Source organism: Girardinichthys multiradiatus, chromosome 22, assembly GCF_021462225.1.
Source record: "Girardinichthys multiradiatus isolate DD_20200921_A chromosome 22, DD_fGirMul_XY1, whole genome shotgun sequence".
NCBI classification, from domain to species: Eukaryota; Metazoa; Chordata; class Actinopteri; order Cyprinodontiformes; family Goodeidae; genus Girardinichthys; species Girardinichthys multiradiatus.
In genome coordinates, this window is record NC_061814.1 from 19,351,790 (window position 1) to 19,372,325 (window position 20,536).

Below are 20,536 nucleotides of genomic sequence, written 5' to 3' on the forward strand. Positions count from 1 at the left end.
CTGTTCCAATGATTTTTGATCTGTAAGACTGTGAGGTCTGTTGTTTTACCAATCTGAGCTCCTCTGTTTTACATTTGATTGTAAATAAACAAATGCATGAAGAATTTAAATATAAAATCACAATGTTTTATTACAGTGCCGACTGAAAGCAAATAAAATAAAGTAAAATATAGACTCATTTGTGTAGCTATTTTTTTTATTTTGTTTGAGAGAAGTTAAGTACACACTATCTATCTATGATAAAAAGTTTAAGGGTCATTTTCTACCTCTTCTTCCATAGTGTGTCGCGGGTACACTCTGGACAGGGCAAACAACCACGCACACACTCATTCACACACACCTAAGGGACATTTAGACAGAGACATTAGCCTAACAGTCATGTTTTTGACTGTGGGAGAAAGCCGGAGTACCCGGAGATAACCCACGCATGCACGGGGAAAACATGTAAACTCCATGCAGAAAGAACCTCCGGCCGGGAGCCCATGGAACCCAAGAGCTTCTTGCTGCGAGGCAACAGTGCTACCAACTGCACCACCGCGCAGCCCAAAATATGCACACTTCAATTCAATTTAGTTTTTAGTTTGTAGGGTGGCAACCTCACGGCCACCGTAAGTTTAAGTTCAGTTACACTATAACTGAATCCGGAATTTAGATTGTCTTGAGGTTGTCGTCCGATTTTGAAGTGATTTGCAGATATTTTTCATTAACAATTAATCAAATTAGTTAAACCTACACTTCAGCCACGTTTATTTTATTTGGAAACCCTGTTTTCTAAGCTCATCTTTAGCGCTTTCCTCGACGAATTTGCCACTCACAATATGGCGGACGGGCTAACGCGTCGTTTCTATGAGTTGACGGTGTAAAATCTAAAGCGACGTTGTCAGCGTTGCGCAATGCTTACGATAGAGGGCACTGTGGCTAACAGTCAAACAACAGCTGGCGGTTAGCAAGCACCTCGGAGCGGGACCCTTGAAACTAAACCGTTTACTGTCTGTTGTTTATGAGGGGACCTCGTCTGTATTTAGTCAGACAAAATTATAGATAATTAGTGTAAAAAGTGCTTAGTAAAAACAGTAGAGTGATGATGTTGGGTTCTTTGCTTCAAACTAAGGTTTGGGAATGAATTATCGCGATGTAACTGAACTCCCAGTTAACCTTCTAATCATTTCTAAATTATTTGGACACTAACTGCCTAAGAAACAAAGAAAAGCAACTTCAAAGTGGACAAAATGCCTCAAAAGAAGCAGCAGCTGAAGCCGACAGCAGCGAACGTGTCCAGCTCATTGGACCTGGAGTCTGAGGACATCAGCCTGGAGACGACCGTGCCGACCACCGAGGATGTGTCTTCGTCCGATGAGCAACGCAACGGCTCCCAGAAGGTGACCCGCCAGTTGATCGAGAGGAAGGAGCTGCTGCACAACGTTCAGCTGCTGAAAATAGAGCTTTCTCAAAAGAACCTCATCATAGACAACATGAAAGCTGACCACATGTCAAAGGTACCTACTGGATAGAGAGATGGACAGAGTTGAGGTGGATGGATGGGTTTTACTTGAAGTACTGAGCTAAAGTCACGAGTTTATTTTACTTTCAAACTGCCAGACTTTCTTAGTTTGGTCTTAAAGTAGTAGTTTTAAAGCTAATAGCCAGGCTTCAAGCTTACACACACACACACACACACGCCTCTGATCACATAGAGCATAAACCGACCAGGGTTCTTTTTATTACATCCATTCACAATCAGCCTCTTTCAAACAGACATAGGCATGTAGAACCACAGGCTTTGCTCAGCAACCTAAATAAAATTGCATGCATTACACATGCAAATTTACATTCAAATCAGACAGTAATTCAAATAATAAAATGGGTTAAATAAGCAAAAAAAGAAAAAAAGGCCCAGACAAATCTAGCTCCTTGGAAGCAAAGTAATATAGAAACAGTCGAAAAAGAAATGTGTAAATCTCCAGTATTTATCCCTCTGTACTCTCAACACTCAAATGTGTCTATCGATGTGTGCATTGATTCAAATTATGTTATGTTTCAGGTTGAAGAACTAGAGGAAAAACTGAACGACGCGCTGCATCAAAAACAAGTGTTGTCTCTTAAACTGGACAGCCAGCTTAAGCTTGCGCAAGAGGAGAACAGGTAATTTACTTTCTTTTACTAGTGGAAAGGTAAAACGCTGTGTGAGCAACTAGACTAACAAGATATTTCTTGTTTCTTTGCAAAAATGCCAAAAGTTTTTACATGCCCATAAATACCCATAAATTATGGCAAGACAAACATTTATTTGCTGTTTTCCGCAAGTCGTACAAGGAAACACGAGTGGGAAAGGTTGCTCTGGTCAGATGAGATCAACAATTTCAATGTTTTGCCGACATAAAGAATGTTATAGATGGCGAAAAAACTAACATAATCCTGAACGAACAATTTCCAGTGTAAAACATGGTGGTGGCAGCATTGTGATGTGGGAGATGTTTTTCTTCCAAAGGGATAGGGAAGCTGGGGAGAGTTGATGGGAGGATGATTGGAGCTAAATTACCAGGCAGTCCTGGAAGAAAGCCTGTTAAAGCTGCATAAGACTCAAGGAGGATCAGTTTCCAGCTGGACAGAGACCCTAAACATAAAGTCAGTACTGCAATAGAATGGTTTGTGTTAGAATGGCCCAGTCAAAGCCCACACCCATATCCAACTGAGAATCCATGGCAAGACTTGAAAATCGCTGTTAACACACACTCTCCTTTCAGTCTAGGCAAACATTTCAGTGTGTAGATGTGTAAAGCTTCCCCAAAAGATTTGCAGCGAAAGGCGGTTCTGCCGACTATTGGCTCGGAGCTTAATACAAGTGTACATCACAATGTTTAGATATTTATCTGTAAAGATTTCAGAACCTGCTTGTGTCATTTTCCTTCCATGCCACAGTTATGCACTACTTTGTGTTGGTCGATCACAAGCATTCCCAGCATAAGACATTGAAAGTTACTTTTTTTTACTAGGGATAAAACTGAGATCAGGTAGACCAAAAAACATTTGAAATAAGAACTGAAGCTGTTGTGTCCATTTCATCCCCAGACTTATTAATTCTTGGAAATTGTTGGTTTTTGTTGGCTATAAATGGTCAGTGTATAAGTATAAAACTTTTCTTCGGGGCTTTTTTCTTGTTTGATGGTATTTTAGTTTTTGCACGCCACAGAAAAAAGTTGTTTGAAAGAAGCATTAAGCAGCTCAACACCAGTGTTAACTGTACTAATATAAACCAGGAAACAGCAGGCTCTTCGTAAGCAGGAGATGGAGACCGTCCTGCTCAGGCAGCAGCAGCTGGAGGAGACTAACCGCCAGCTTTGTGAGAAGGCGGGAGAGCTGCGGCGGTCTCTCCGAGATCTGGACATACACCAGGACCGCTACCAGGAGCTCCGCGGCATGCCCGACGACAAAATCGGCATCCAGGAATATGTAGCTGTAAGTATGTTGGTGCTTCCCCACATCTACTATATCCTGTTTATAGTTGAACCCCTACTGGAGACCACGAGGGAGACAAACCATTCAAAAGGTGAAAATGACTAATGTGATGCTTCTCTTTTCTTCATTAATCTAGATGCGTTTCTATGAGGCTGTAACTCCTCTCCGTACTCAGCTGACTCAACTGAGTGAGCAGAAGAGCTACCTGACTGAGGAGCTGGACGTACACAGAAACAAGCTGAAGCTTTTGATGGAGGTGCGTGACAAAAAAGGCAAACTTCCACTACACCTCCATGTCATTCATCGTTCCTGATCTTTTCAAATGGACGTACCGCTGGGGCTAGCCGACACGGTCAGCTGGAACCATGCAGGCATAAATACCATTAATAAGATAACAATGCAGGATAACAAAAAATATGGTTACATAAAGTCATTCACAAGCTGCAGAGACACTTTGAGTCAATCAGTGTTGCCAAAATGCCTTTGATCTGAAGTTTTTTATGTCATTTGTATATTAAAAAAAAACAAACTACCACATACATAAAACACGCTTCTTTAAAAACATCGGTGCTGCTTTAACATATATATTTTTTGTTTATACATATTATCTAAAGTCTGCTGCTGAGCAGGTCAATATGACCTACCAGGCGCAGACAGATGCTACAACAAAGCACAGATTTTTCTTTCACTTTTAGAATCTGTCGATGCCAACAGACTTTATTTTTTCCTTGGCACTAATATTGAAAGAACGCATCTGAGAAACATAGACAGTTCTTGCACCGGATCCAAAGCAATCACCATGATGCGTGTCCGCAGAGCTACGAGGAAGAGAGGCGGTTGCGTGCAGACCTGGAGCTGAGGAGCCAGAGGCTGACCTTAGAGCTGGCAGATACTAAACAGCATATCCAGGAGGGCAACTATCGTCATGACAACTACCCACACATCAAGAGGTGAAGATGTGTGTATTTTATGGTGGTAGGGGAGAAAAAAAAAGAGATGATACCACAAAATCTAGATGTCTTTTTTTAGGGCAATAAATCCGTTAATAAAAAAAAATACTTAAGTTATAAAGCCCCCTGGGGAAACACTAAAGAGCTATATGCTGCTAATACTTTTCTATATTTGATAAATAACACATTGCATTTGTTTAAAGCTTTAACGCAATGACTAAATATGTTTTGTGTTCCACCTTCCTCCTTAGAGAGCGTGATAACTTTGAAACGGAGCTGAAGGAGTTAAAGATGAGGTTTGAGACGGTGGACTTGTCTCTTGCTGCACTGACCAGAGAAAGGGACACACTCAGCAACGAGGTGCTTCACACAAACCTACCCGATCACACCACACACGCACAAAGTTGTGTTCTGATGTATGCATACGTTGTTCCCCCCAACTGGATCCATGGTCTAACCGTTGAGCTGCTGATTGAGATAAGGTCGACGCGAGGGTCCGGACTTTGCTTTTTTTGCTTGTCGATCAGATATTCAGCCTGTTGCGTTGACCGTCTCTGCAGTAGATGCTCAGATCAAGATGCTAAAGGTCACAGAGAGCAGCAAACATCAGACTGACAGATGAGAAACAGGAAAAAATGTGGATTTATCTCAACCCATAGCATCGTTACAGCACTTAACAATAATATATTCATGGTATAACTTAGTGTGTACAGTTGAAACCAGATATTTGTAGAAAATGTGTGAAAAGCCAAATGAGATATTTTTTCACTGTCTGACATTAAATCAAACCAAAGCCTTCCTGTTTCATATCAGTTAGGATTCTTTAAAAACGTCAGAATAATGAAATAATTTTAATTTACTTCCTTCAAAGTCTGAAGTTTACATGTTCAAAGATTTTTCTGCCTTTAACAATTCAGAAAAGCTCAGATGAAGATGATGATGTCACGGCTTTGATGACAGGCTCTGTCTGCCAGAGAAGAACATGTTTTGACGTGAGATGAGAATATCAACCCCAGAACAAAATACCTTGTAGAGCTGGTCAGAGAGTCCTGTATCGCCATCGTCTGAAAGGCCACTCATAGAGGAAGAAACAGTCACATCAGAAGCAACATTAAAGGCCAGATTACAGTTTGCAAATCCACACAGGGGCAAAGAGCAGGGGGAGCTTGCAAGTCTGAGACCAACCTTGCTGTTAAAGTATGGGAGTGGCAGCATCATGCTGTGTGCGTTTAATACAATAGATGGAAAGAACTCACCTCAAGACATCAGTAACTGAAGTTAAAGCTTGGCACTAATGGGTCTTCCAAATGCACAATTAGGTTCACGTTACTTTATTTGTACTCAAAGGTAGATTTATATTTGGCCAGAGCTGAGAAGGTCTGTGTGAACAAGAAGACCTAGAACCCTGACCCAGTTCTGTCAGGGCGAATGGGCCAAAAATCCTATGGAAGTATACCCTAAATGTTTGTGCCAAGTCATGAAGTTTAAAGGCAATACTAAGTACTAAGGGAATGTATATAAACCTCTGAATTTGGAGAAAGTAAAAAACAATTCTCTAAAAATCTTATTCAAAGATTTTGGCAAATAGAAAGATTTTTGATGATCCTAACTGATCTAAAATTTTATTTTAGTCTGTATGGAAACTTTAGTTTTAAACTTTATGTATGATTTTGTCCGAAGTAAACTCAGATTGGTCCAACCAGTTCATTGAACTTCAAACAACAGTGAAGCTGTTTGTCATTTGGTCATTCAAGCCTAAAAAAGAAATGTTCAAACACATCATTGAAAGCCACAAATAAATATGTAATTCATGCCAACGAGGATTGTATGTCAACTTCTCAACGACACTGTTCACTTTAATGTTTGGGCTTCTCATTTTCCCTTTCTCCGTTAAATGTGTACATGTTGCCCACCAGGTGGCGACATTGCAGCAGTCAGTGACTCTTCTGCAGAAGGACAAGGAGTACCTGCACAGGCAGAACATGGAGCTCAGCGTCCGCTGTGCACATCAAGAAGATCGTATAGATAGACTACAGGTCCTAATTGTTTGTCATCCAGGAAACGTGTCTTAAATGCAAGGCAGGAGGGAGTCACATGATGCACTCTTATTTCCTGGTTTTCTTCTCCAGGTACAACTGGAAGATGCGAAGAAAGCCAGGGAGAATACCTATGAAAAATACGTAGCATCCAGGTCAGATTCTCATCCTTCACATCAGTCACAGAAAACTCATTTTCCAGTTCTTTCTGGTGTGAAACAAAATAATGTTTTATTTATATATCATTAAATATTAATATAGCACTAGAAAAAAAAACCTTCTACTGTCACTCTGGTCAACTGGAAGGCAACCTTTACAAAATTAATTAGTGTTTTTTTTTTTTTTTTTTTTTTATATATATATTGTCTTTATTTCTCCACCACAGAGACTACTATAAGTCAGAGTATGAGAACAAGCTCAGAGAGGAGTTGGAGAACATTAGGCTGAGAACCAGTCAGGAGATAGAGAACCTGCAGAGAACCTCCAGAGAGATGTATGAGAGGGAGAACAGGTACTTGTCTGTTTTTATTTCAACAAATAAAGTCATATATTGTCAACTAGATTCCAAATTCTTGAATGCTTTGACATTTAACTTCATGAATTTTAAAACTGTAGAAGTGGTGAGCTGTCCACCCTGATCCGTTTTGGTATTTAGTAATTTGGTCATGCACCTATTTTATAGGCAATCACAGATGATGTAGAGTGCTTGAACGTTGCTTGGGGGCTTATGTGTGTTTGTGTTTTCAGGAATTTGCGTGAGGCCAGAGACAATGCTGTTCTGGAGAAAGACAGAGCTGTTACCGCTGAAAGAGACGCTCAGTCAAGATACGACCAACTGCTGGAGCAGTGAGTTTTATCAATCCATCAGTCACACATAGGAGAAATGTATGCAGGTACTTTATCTGTAAGGTCTGCTGGGCATGCATTGAAGCACAGTGAAGGTTTAACGTTGTGTATCCACTCTACTGGACTGTTTTTCAGTTTTTGTGACATCTAACGATATGTCAACATAGTAGGAAGCAGTTTCCATTTTAGTCAGTTGTCACATCATCACTGTAGTGTAGTTGAGCTACATGATATTATGTTACTGTTAACAAATCAATCAGGCTCATACCTCCTCAGGTAATCAGCCTGATGGACGAACAATGTTTATTTCCTCTCATAATTGCACAGTAAAGGAAGAATAAAGAGATTTCTTAGTATTTTTCACAATAACAAAAGATAACGCAAAGGTTACACCCGTGGTTTTTGAGGATGTGCGGTTCTGGCCCAGCTCTCAGTTTGACTGACTGTTGGGTCTCGCCACAACAGCCATTTGAATCGGCCCGTGGTCGTTCCAGGGATGGAAGGTAGCAGTTGGTTGTTGGACAGATGGATGATTCCTTTTGGATCACGATGGAACTGAATTGTTACCAAAAAAGGAGAAATTCTTCTAAACAGTTTGCTGGGTTAAGCTGAACAGAAGTGTTTGGAAACCCCACGTCTCAGTTTCACAGCAATTCTCATCTTATTTCTGTGATGGGTCAGTCAGATGACCACTAACTACTCTATGTTTTTTCTTTAAAGTTGTTTTATTTTGGCATCAAAATAACTCTTCTAAACTCCGCAAACAACAACAATCTGACACTTTAGCCGCAATTATTGTCTTACAACCAAAAGTTCCACATTCATTCATCTTTCTGAAATATCAAGCATTTAATCACATTTAATGTTTAACAGGAGGTGGGAAGCATTGCTTCGCCAACGCTGTTTACAGTAGAGGTGGGCAGCTGTTGACCTCAACTGAGGATGTCGTCGGGCGGTGGAAGGAGTACTTCGAGGATCTCCTCAATCCCGCCATCACGCATTACCTGGTAGAAACAGAGGCTGGGGACTCGGGGTTAGACTCTTTCATCACCCAGGCTGAAGTCACCGAGGTGGTTAAAAAGCTTCGAGGGTGGATGAGATCCGCCCTGAGTACCTCAAGTCTCTGGATGTTGTGGGGCTGTCATGGTTGACACGTCTCTTCAACATTGTGTGGCGGTCGGGGACAGTGCCTCTGGACTGGCAGCCTGGGGTGGTGGTCCCCCTTCATAAGAAGGGTGACCGGTCCACATGTGTTTTGTGGACCTGGAGAAATCATTTGACTGTGTCCCTCGTGATGCCCTGTGGGGGGTGCTCCAGGAGTCTGGAATCGGGGGCCCTTTATTAGGGGCCATCCGGTCTCTGTACGAGCGGAGCAGGGGTTTGGTTAGCATTGCCGGCACTAAGTTGGACCTGTTCCCGGTGCATGTTGGACTCCGGCAGGGCTGCCCTTTGTCACCGGTCCTGTTCATAACTTTTATGGACAGGATTTCTAGACGCAGCCAAGGGCCGGAGGGGGTCTGGTTTGGGGATCAGAGGATTTCGTCTCTTCTTTTTGCAGATGACGTGGTCCTGCTGGCCCTCTCTAGCCAAGACCTACAGCAGGTGCTGTGGCGGTTCGCAGCTGAGTGTGAAGCGGCTGGGATGAAGATCAGCTCCTCCAAGTCAGAGGCCATGGTACTCGACCGGAAAAGGGTGGCTTGTCCTCTTCAGGTTGGAGGGGAGTTCCTGCCTCAAGTGGAGGAGTTTAAGTATCTCGGGGTCTTGTTCATGAGTGGGGGAAGAATGGAGCGGGAGATCGACAGACGGATCGGTGCGGCTGCCACAGTAATGGGGGCACTGTGCCGGTCCATTGTGGTAAAGAGAGAGCTGAGCCGAAAAGCGAAGCTCTCGATTTACCGGTCGGTCTACGTTCCTACCCTCACCTATGGCCATGAACTTTGGGTCATGACCGAAAGAACGAGATCACGGATTCAAGCGGCTGAAATGAGCTTCCTCCGTAGGGTGGCCGGGCACTCCCTTAGAGATAGGGTGAGGAGCTCGGCCATCCGGGAGGGGCTCGGAGTAGAGCCGCTGCTCCTCCACATCAAGAGGAGCCAGTTGAGGTGGCTCGGGCATCTATACTGGATGCCTCCTGGACGCCTTCCTCGGGAGGTGTTCCAGGCACGTCCCACCGGGAGGAGGCCCAGGGGACGGCCCAGGACACGCTGGAGGGACTATGTCTCTTAACTGGCCTGGGAACGCCTTGGGCTCCCCCTGGAGGAGCTGGAGGAGGTGTCTGGAGAGAGGGACGTCTGGGCGTCTCTGCTGAGTCTGCTGCCCCCGCGACCCGGTCCCGGATAAAGCGGAAGACGACGAGTACGAGTAAGTTTAACAGACCAATCATTGTTTAAATTCATGATCAAGCATAAATTATTTCAAATGTGTCAGGAGTTTAAAATAAACAAAATAAGATAATCAGTCCTAATGAAACCTTTTTTTCTCTGTAATCTGTTCTAAAAGATTTTTTTGCGTGCACCTTTAGGCATTCAGAAAAACGCCTTCAGAATAACAGCCTAGCAACATTCTTTACATCTTGTTTCAAAATGGTGGATAAGTGCTTCGACTAAACCTACAGACTTTTAAAGCCATTTGCAATAACCTACAGAGAAGATAGTTTGCATTCTAGGAGCAGTGAGTTCATCATTTTACACTGGGTTTCCGCATCGTCTTAAATGCATCTAGATTTTCAATAGCAGGTCTTGAATTACATTTAGCTGCATTGAACATTTCCAAGTCAATTTATTTCTGCATACGTTTTTGGGATCTAGCTATTTTTATTCATTCATTATTCATTTAGAGTGTTGTAGTTCTGTCTGAGGAATATGAGTTTTATTCAGCTGTGCCAAAACTACAAGAGGCAGGGTAGCAAACAGTCCCACTGGGACATTTTGCCTTACTGAATATTCCTGTTCTTTGTTTTAGGGGATTGAAATCAGATTATTCATGCCAAGTTGTCCATTTCAGCTCTTTCGCTTGTCCATCATGGGAAACGAGTTTTGCCATGAAAACAAATATTTCAATAGGAACCTTTTTGAAGCTCACTGTAGGAAGACTTTAAGTTTGGTAACCTAGTTGTAAAATCAGGGAATTTACATGACATAGTCTTTAGAACATCAACAAAATGTTTTTTAATTTGCTCGAATTTATTTGGTAAATTAAATGTAAGGTACTGAGGCAGTAAGTTAACTTAAGTTAGCAAGGATTTTCCGGGCTCAGAGCTAATTTTCTGTAGAAACGCAGAGAACTTGTTTAAGATTGTCCGTAACAAACAGCCGGAACTGTCCCGCTGTAAAATAAGTACGATTTAAAGAAAGCCACATCATAAGTCTAGAAACTGTCTGGTAGAAGAACAAAGAGGAAAAAGTAAAGTCAGATTCAGTAACTCTGCACGATCTGATTATTTTCGTAACTGTTAACAACAGAGACGATTAAACGTGATCCAGGTGGGGTTTAGTTTTTTTTTTACAGACTTAGCAATGTTTGACTTCAGTTATGGGAAGTAAAGAGTTTGTACCTGTAGGCAAATGAGCTCCACTGGCTCAATCAGTGGTGAATTTCCCACGTTCTCTTTTAAGTAAGTTCCTGATCCCTGTCAGTTAATCATCAGTGTTGATATATTGGTGCTTCAGCCATCACGAGGCTGGTGTTCTCAGATTGTTTGTATCCTTATTATATCTGTTTATATTCAGCTTGAATTCATTTTTGTCTCAGAACCCCTCGAGCATCTTCTGGCTCCCACACAGAGGTGCGAGTCGGCTGCAGTCTGTCGCTGGTGAATGTCGTGGGCGTGGTAGTACAAACTCAGCTGTGGTTTTTTTGGGTCTTTCTACAGATCATAGACTGCTAGGACTGAGAGTACAGGAGGTCACAAGGAAGTCAGAGTGTAGCGAAAGGTTCCTTTGTACCCAAAAAGACTCACTGCTGAAACATCTCACATAAGCGGAAGTTTTTAACTGCCAGCTGACCACAAAACAGGAGACAGGATCCTTTTGAAACCTGGTATTTTTTTTGTTTCTGGTGGTTTTGTGAAGAAAAGGGAAGTAAATGTTGCTCTTTAGTTATTTACCTAGTAATTAGCGTCAATCACGGCTACAGACAACAGTTTCCATGTCAGTGAAGCTTCTAAACGTCCCTCTGGGTGATGGCCTTGGAAGTTTCAAACCTTGGACAACAATTACAACAGATATTATGAGACTTCATCCAAACACACACAGGCACTCACTGAAATATTTTAAGCTTCAATTTTATTTCCTATTAAAGCAGGTGTAGCTCTGAGCTTCCTGATTCCCATGCTATGTTTTGCTATTGATTTCATTTTACTTTGTGTTTTTTTGTGTCACGATGTGCATACAGTGCCTTGCATGAAGCATTTACATTTTGTCACAACCACAGCTTTCAGTGTAGTAGTGCATAATTGAGAAATTTATTAATTGTTTTGCGAATTCGATTATGAAAAGTGTGTTAATATCAGGATAAATCCAGATGTTCTGTGAAGGCCTCAGAGGTTTGTTAGAGAACATTAGTGAATAAACATCATGAATGGACTGAATTTATATAGCGCTTTGCCAGTCATACCGACCACCCAAAGCGCTTTACGCTAGAGCCACAATTACCCAGTCACACTCAAACTCTCACACATTTATACACTGATGAGCAAATCGATAGGCAACTTAGGGTTAAGTGCCTTGCCCAGGGGCACATCGACATGTGACTGGAGCAAACCCACAACCTTCCGATTGCAGGACGCTACTCTACCCACTGAGCCACAGTCACCCCATGAAGACAAAAGAACAGGAATTTAAAGCAGGGTTAGGTCATTAAACAATGTCCTCAGCTTTAAGCATCACACAGAGCACTGTTGAATCCTTCATCCAGAAATGGAAACTATGGCACAACTGCAAACTTACCAACATTAATCAGAAAGCAGCCAAGATAACCATGGTTAACCCTGGGGGAGCTGCAGTAATCCACCACTCAGGTGGATAATACCTGTTTATTGTGGACTCAACAAATCTGGTCTTAAAGGGACCATATCATGCTTTTAAATCCTTCCTTTTCAGAATCAGAATCAGCTTTATTGCCAAGTTCGTACATACAAACAAGGAATTTGACTCCGGTACACTTTGCTCTTTGGTTTGTTTTTGTATTACAGAATATACATCTTTACAATGTACAATATACAGGTCCTTCTCAAAATATTAGCATATTGTGATAAAGTTCCTTGTTTTCCATAATGTCATGATGAAAATTTAACATTCATATATTTTAGATTCATTGCACACTAAATGAAATATTTCAGGTCTTTTATTGTCTTAATACGGATGATTGTGGCATACAGCTCATGAAAACCCAAAATTCCTATCTCACAAAATTAGCATATTTCATCCGACCAATAAAAGAAAAGTGTTTTTAATACAAAAAACGTCAACCTTCAAATAATCATGTACAGTTATGCACTCAATACTTGGTCGGGAATCCTTTAGCAGAAATGACTGCTTCAATGCGGCGTGGCATGGAGGCAATCAGCCTGTGGCACTGCTGAGGTCTTATGGAGGCCCAGGATGCTTCGATAGCGGCCTTTAGCTCATCCAGAGTGTTGGGTCTTGAGTCTCTCAACGTTCTCTTCACAATATCCCACAGATTCTCTATGGGGTTCAGGTCAGGAGAGTTGGCAGGCCAATTGAGCACAGTGATACCATGGTCAGTAGACCATATACCAGTGGTTTTGGCACTGTGAGCAGGTGCCAGGTCGTGCTGAAAAATGAAATCTTCATCTCCATAAAGCTTTTCAGCAGATGGAAGCATGAAGTGCTCCAAAATCTCCTGATAGCTAGCTGCATTGACCCTGCCCTTGATAAAACACAATGGACCAACACCAGCAGCTGACACGGCACCCCAGACCATCACTGACTGTGGGTACTTGACACTGGACTTCTGGCATTTTGGCATTTTCTTCTCCCCAGTCTTCCTCCAGACTCTGGCACCTTGATTTCCGAATGACATGCAGAATTTGCTTTCATCCGAAAAAAGTACTTTGGACCACTGAGCAACAGTCCAGTGCTGCTTCTCTGTAGCCCAGGTCAGGCGCTTCTGCCGCTGTTTCTGGTTCAAAAGTGGCTTGACCTGGGGAATGCGGCACCTGTAGCCCATTTCCTGCACACGCCTGTGCACGGTGGCTCTGGATGTTTCTACTCCAGACTCAGTCCACTGCTTCCGCAGGTCCCCCAAGGTCTGGAATCGGCCCTTCTCCACAGTCTTCCTCAGGGTCCGGTCACCTCTTCTCGTTGTGCAGCGTTTTCTGCCACACTTTTTCCTTCCCACAGACTTCCCACTGAGGTGCCTTGATACAGCACTCTGGGAACAGCCTATTCGTTCAGAAATTTCTTTCTGTGTCTTACCCTCTTGCTTGAGGGTGTCAATAGTGGCCTTCTGGACAGCAGTCAGGTCGGCAGTCTTACCCATGATTGGGGTTTTGAGTGATGAACCAGGCTGGGAGTTTTAAAGGCCTCAGGAATCTTTTGCAGGTGTTTAGAGTTAACTCGTTGATTCAGATGATTAGGTTCATAGCTCGTTTAGAGACCCTTTTAATGATATGCTAATTTTGTGAGATAGGAATTTTGGGTTTTCATGAGCTGTATGCCAAAATCATCTGTATTAAGACAATAAAAGACCTGAAATATTTCAGTTAGTGTGCAATGAATCTAAAATATATGAATGTTAAATTTTCATCATTACATTATGGAAAATAATGAACTTTATCACAATATGCCAATATTTTGAGAAGGACCTGTACACATATATAATAAAAAGGTGCATTTGCAACATCTGTATGCTGTTGTTTTGTACTCTATTAAATGTTCAACAGAGAAACAGCCTGGGAGAAGAAATTGTCCCTGTGGCGGCTGGTTTTAGTGAAAAGTGCTCTGTAGCGGCGGCCTGAAGGTAAAGCTCTGAACAGTTTATGTGCAGGGTGTGTGGGATCTGCAGAGATTTTAGCAGCTCTTTTCCTGACCCTAGACCTGTATAAGTCCTGGATGGAGGGAAGGTCAGCCCTGATTATTCTCTCTGCAAACCTGATTATTCGTTGCAGTCTGCACCTGTCCTGTTTTGTGGATGAGCCAAACCACACTGAGATGGATGAAGACAGGACAGATTGAATGATGGCAGTGTAGAAGATGACCAGCAGCTCCCGTGGAAGGTTGAACTTCTTGAGTTGCCTCAGGAAGTACAGTCTCTGCTGGGCCTTCTTTCGAACAGTGTCTATGTGTGAAGACCATCTCAGGTCCTCAGAGATGGTGGTTCCTAAGAACCTGAAGTGGTCCACGGCCGACACGGTGTTGTTGAGGATGGTGAGGGGGGTGTATGGGGGTGGTGTTCTCCCAAAGTCCACCACCATTTCCACAGTCTTGAGTGGGTTGAGTTCAAGGTAGTTCTGACCACACCAGTGTACCAGCCGATCCACCTGCTGTCTGTATGCAGACTCATCACCGTCCTGGATCAGTCCAATGACAGTGGTGTCGTCTGTAAACTTCAGGAGTTTCACGGACGAGTCCGATGAGGTGCAGTCATTTGTGTACAGAGAGAAGAGGAGTGGGGATAGAACACACCCCTGGGGAGCACCAGTACTTATTAATCTGGATGGGGAGAAGATGCTCCCCAGTCTCACCTGCTGCTGTCGGTCCGTCAGGAAGGTGTTGATCCACTGACAGGTGGAGGCTGGGACGTTGATTTCACACTGAAATCATTCAGTTGTGGTGTATATAAACACGTGGACAAAATTGTGGGTACCCCTCGGTTAATGAAAGAAAACTCCACAATGGTCACAGAAATAACTTGAATCTGACAAAGGTAATAATGAATAAAAAATCTCTGAAAATGAACAAATGAAAGTCAGACATTGCTTTTCAAAGATGCTTCAACAGAATTATAAAAAAAAATAAACTCATGAAACATTGATCTGGACTCCTTGTTATCATAGCTCCTCAGGCTCTTCTTTTACCCCTCTTCTGACATGCGTCTGAAAGCAACTTGTTTTGGTGCCGTCTCTTTAAATGCTTTTGAGGCACTTCACACCCAGCCCCCCTCGTGGTGAAAGAGCGCGGTACTTCAACTTGTTTGGCCCTTTTTGTAGTAGTTTGATAACAATTATCTAGCTGCGCAGAAACAAGACAAAAATGGCAAAAACAATGCAAAACTGTTTTATGTAATGATACAATTGAAAACACGCAGTACGGTTCTGTCCTTAAGGAGCTACGTAAAAGCAGCACACAGCGCTAACATAAGCAGAAGGCGCGATGCTACTGCTATCAAAACAATGGGCAGGATGTCATATCAACACGCAATAAATTCATGTCTAAAATAAAGATTGTTGTCATTTTAGAATTGCGCCGCTCAAGGTGGCAGCAGGTTGGAGTAGCTCTGTTACTTTTGATTCTGATTTATTCTTTTTTGGGAACTCTTCCTCTTGTGGTGGATACAGTTGATTTTTTTTTTGGACAACTGTCCTCTCCGGTGTCAGATGCTGTGCAGCTTGGAGGATTTTCCTAATACTTTCTATTTTTGGACATTTGTTATGATGCATTGCCATGGCAACGGGGTTGTTTCTTACAACCGGGAGCAGCTGATTAATATCTCAAAAGCTCAAATAATACTTCAACTACAACCCCAAATCCCCGATGAGTTGAAAAGGAGACGCCGTGGATGCAGAGCAGGAGCTAAGAGAAGAGAGAGAAGGAGGAAGTTCAAACCATCTCTTCCGTCGATTATGATGGGCAATGTGAGATCATTGGGAAACAAGTTGGATGAACTCCAAGCCCTACAAAGGACCCAGCCAGAGTACCAGGCATGCGGTATCATGTGTTTTACTGAGACATGGCTGCAGGATCATATCCCCGACTCCAGCGTCTCTCTGCCGGGCTTTTTAACCATATGAGCAGACAGAGATTTAAGGAGGAGCGGCAAATGTAAAGGAGGTGGACTGGTAGTACTTGTGAACAACAGATGGTGTCATCCAGAACATGTTACTGTGAAGTGTCATCTCTGCAGTCCAGATATTGAACTGTTGGCAGTAAGTTTTCGTCCATATTATTTACCCAGAGAGTTCACCAGTGTTATTTTGGCAACAGTTTACGTTCCACCTTCCGCTGTTGCCGACACTGCATGTGATGCCATCTGCTCAGTTGTTGCTAAGCTACAGACACAAAAACCCAATGCTTTTGTGGCAATTTCTGGTAATTTTAACCATGCTTCACTCTCTGTTACACTTCCAACGTTTCAACAGTTTGTCAGCTGCTCTACCAGAGAAAACAAAACATTGGATTTCTTTTATGCAAATGTCAAGGACTCATACATCTCTACAGCAAGACCTCCTCTAGGCAAATCAGATCACAATCTTGTTTTTCTCTGCTCGAAATATAAGCCCCTTGTTCAGAGGCAACCTGTAATAAAGAGGACTGTGAGAAAATGGTCACAGGAAGCTGAAGAAGCTCTACAAGGTTGCTTTGAGGCTACAGACTGGGACGCACTGTGCCAGCCACATGGAGAGGACATCAATGCCATGACTGAGTGTGTAACCGACTATATAAACATCTGTGTGGATAACATCATCCCCACCAGAACTGTGAGATGCTTCCCCAATAACAAACCTTGGATCACCAGTGACCTGAAGGACCTGCTTAACAAGAAAAAAAGAGCCTTCAGAGAGGGAGACAGAGAATTATTGAGGAGTTTACAGAAGAAACTTAAAGTCAAGATAAGAGACAGCAAGGAGGTGTACAAGAAGAAGCTGGAGAGCAAGCTCCAGCAAAACAATATCAGAGATGTGTGGACAGGGATGAAGAAGATCACGGGCTTCAGGCAGAAGGATGATCGGACCGATGGAGGTCTGGACAGAGCCAATGAACTGAACACATTCTTCAATAGGTTCAGTTCAGAAACAAGCATCGCATCCTCCTCTCCTGCTCACAGCCAAACAGACATTCCACCCTCCTTTGACCAACAGGACCCACAGCTGTCCAGTAACACCTCAAATTTTTTATCTTCCACCTCAGCCCTAGACCCTTCTGCTTCTACATGTTTGCCTTCAACCATATCAGAAGATGCTGATGCTTCCTTTGCTTCCCCCTTCCACCTGTGTGCCTCAAGAAGTCAAGTGAAGATCCAACTGGAGAGACTGAATCAGAATAAGGCTGCAGGTCCAGATCATGTCAGCCCTAGAGTCCTGAAGGGCTGTGCAGAGCAGCTCTGTGGGATTCTGCAGCACCTCTTCAACCTTAGCCTGGCCCAGAAGAAGGTTCCGGTGTCGTGGAAGACCTCCTGTCTTGTTCCGGTACCAAAGAAAAATCACCCATCAGTCCTCAATGACTATAGACCTGTTGCCCTGACATCCCACATCATGAAGGTCCTAGAGAGACTCCTGTTGGCCCACCTGAGTAAGCAAACAGTAAACCATCAGGACCCCCTTCAGTTTGCTTATCGCTGTGGAGTTGGAGTTGAAGATGCCATCATACACCTGCTTCAACAAACCCACTGTCATCTGGACAAAGCCAGCAGCACTGTGAGGATCATGTTATTTTATTTCTCCAGTGCATTTAATACAATCCAACTTCATTTGCTTTGTCAGAAACTCCAGAAGACTCAGGTGGAGGCCTCAACAATCTCCTGGATCAAAGACTACCTGACAAACAGACCACAGTTTGTGAGACTGAAGGGTTGTGAGTCTAACCAGGTAGTCAGCAGCACAGGAGCACCACAGGGGACTGTACTCTCACCATTCCTTTTCACTGTGAACACCTCAGACTTCCAGTACAAGACAGACTTCTGTCATCTGCAGAAATACTCGGATGATTCTGCAGTCGTGGGGTGGATCAGAGATGGACAAGAAGCTGAGTACAGGAAGGTGGTGGACCGCTTTGTGGCATGGTGTGGAAACAATCATCTCATTTTGAACGTGACTAAAACAAAGGAGATGATTGTAGATTTTAAGAGAAACAGGAATAAGTCAAAAACTATTTCTATCATGGGAGAAGAAGTGGAGATGGTGGAGGAGTATAAATACCTCGGTGTTCACCTGGACAACAGACTAGAGTGGAGATGAAACTGTGAAGCCATCTACAAGAAGGGACAGAGTAGACTGTACTTCTTGAGGAAGCTTAGGTCCTTAGGTGTTTGTAGCAGGATGCTGCATATCTTCTATAAGTCTGTTGTGGAGAGTGTGATCTCTTCTGTCATCATCTGCTGGGGAAGCAGCATCAGAGCCAGTTTCTTAAAAAATCTCAACAAGCTGATAAAGAAGTCTGGCTCTGTTCTGGGGACTCCTCTGGAACCTCTGGAGATCATTGTGGAAAGACGGATTCTTCATAAAAGGAAGAACATTATGGAGAACCCTGGGCATCGTCTTCATGAGACTGTCCTACAACAACAGTGTCTTCAGTCAGAGGCTTCTTCAGATCTGCTGTAAGACGGAGCGCTACAGGAGATCCTTCCTGCCCACAGCCATCAGCATCTACAACGGCTCTTTTAAGAAACCTTCATAATGAGCTACAACAACATTTAATTTCCCTTTGGGATTAATAAAGTATTTTTGAATTGAATTGAATTTAGTGTTATTTACAGCTTCCTGTTGTGCTGTGTCCGTCATTTCCATAGACTGGAGGAACTGACTCCTTAATCAGATGAAGCCTTTCAGCAAATCCTTCTTGATACTGGCGGAGATTGCTGAAGGTACTCGTCCTTTAAGTGGGGGAAATAGGAATTTACCTACTCTCCATGAAAAAACAAAAAATTAACCAGGCACTTTAAAGAGGTTCTGATGCTGGGGGACGGTGTAATGATTCGTGAGGGTTAATACATCCAACAACCGAACCTATCCTCTTTCAGTTCATGCTTGAGCGTGGACTACTAAATCGCAGCGAGAAAACAATATGGCGGATACGTGAAATTGATCATCAGGAAGTCTATCACCTTGTTTAGCTGTTCCACAGCAAATACTGTGACATAACAGTTCAAAAAACGTAACAGATGAGAGAGAAAACTTAACAGTCTGAAAAATATGACCCAAACAGAATATAAAGATATCTTCACAACACCTTCACAACAGTGACTAAATTCAGCTTTTCTGCTGTCCTACAGAGTACACAACAAAAGGCAAAAAAGTGGATTTTTATTGATGTGTCCCTTTTAATAGATGAGTTGCCATAATTCAGCCATAGGAACTCCCAATTTAAGTGTTCTATAATGATAAGTGTGGCAGGAAACCAAACTGCACACCTCCCTGAATCAGTGCATTGAAACATAATAACAGCAGCATCATGACGAGGGTGTGCTTTTCTTTAGAAGCAGGGAAGCTGCTCAGAGTTGGAACCAAACACAACTTGTTAGAGGGTGCAAAAGACCTGAGACTGGGGTGAAGGTTTATGTTCCCAAAGGGCAACAACTCTAAACATGCAGTCAGAGCTCCAATGAAATGGCTAGATTAAAGTATAATCATGTGTCGGAATGGCCCAGTCAAAGTCCAGGAGCAGAATCTGTGGCGAGACTTGAAAGTTACTGATCACAGATACTCTCCATCCAATCTGAGTGAGCTTATGCTGTTTGACTAAGAAATGGCAAATATTTTAAGCTTTGGATGTCCAGAACTGCTAGAGACATACACCAAAAGTGAAAGCCGATATTTTCTTTTTTTGATTTTTGTAAGTTAAAAAAAACAATTTTGAGAGAATCGTTTTTATTTTTTCTTTCAATTCACAATTATGCACCGTGTTGGTCTGTCACATAAATTCCCTGCAAAAAGCACGATGTTTGTAGTTGTAATGTGACAAAATGTAAGGTCTTTGTGTTACGAATGCTTTTGAAAGGCACTGTAGATATGCACATACAGCAACAGCGTCCCTGCCCAGGGTTACTACTGCATACCAGTCATTTGTCTAAATCCAAACCACCAGCTGTTGGTGTTTCCATGCACTCAGACACACAAACCTCACTCTCCCTTTGCACTCTCTCTGCTGCGATCACATTCTTTCTGTGCGTCGCATCGCATGCCAGCAATGACAGATGCTAGCCTCAAGCCCTTAACCCCTAACCCTACGCATGCCCCTATTTTTGGGGCAAAGAATGAGGAGGATGAGCTTGAAAAGGCGTTGGATGATTCAGCACAAGCTCAAATCTCCATGCTGCTTTTCCACATACAGACTAACATTAGTCATTATTCCA

The 20,536-nt window shown here is 42.9% G+C and overlaps 1 protein-coding gene across 1 annotated transcript in view; it reads left to right on the forward strand.

The window, feature by feature from the left end:
- Positions 1-610: 610 nt before the first annotated feature.
- pibf1 (progesterone immunomodulatory binding factor 1) overlaps positions 611-20,536 on the forward strand; it is a 31,956-nt gene continuing 12,030 nt past the window's right edge. The window contains exons 1-10 of the mRNA XM_047351145.1: positions 611-1,496; positions 2,042-2,142; positions 3,258-3,456; positions 3,593-3,712; positions 4,273-4,406; positions 4,658-4,766; positions 6,323-6,442; positions 6,536-6,597; positions 6,828-6,953; positions 7,190-7,288. Of these exons, the coding sequence (XP_047207101.1) occupies positions 1,230-1,496; positions 2,042-2,142; positions 3,258-3,456; positions 3,593-3,712; positions 4,273-4,406; positions 4,658-4,766; positions 6,323-6,442; positions 6,536-6,597; positions 6,828-6,953; positions 7,190-7,288 (1,337 nt within the window). The 5' untranslated portion in view covers positions 611-1,229. The remainder of the gene's footprint in view (positions 1,497-2,041; positions 2,143-3,257; positions 3,457-3,592; positions 3,713-4,272; positions 4,407-4,657; positions 4,767-6,322; positions 6,443-6,535; positions 6,598-6,827; positions 6,954-7,189; positions 7,289-20,536) is intronic.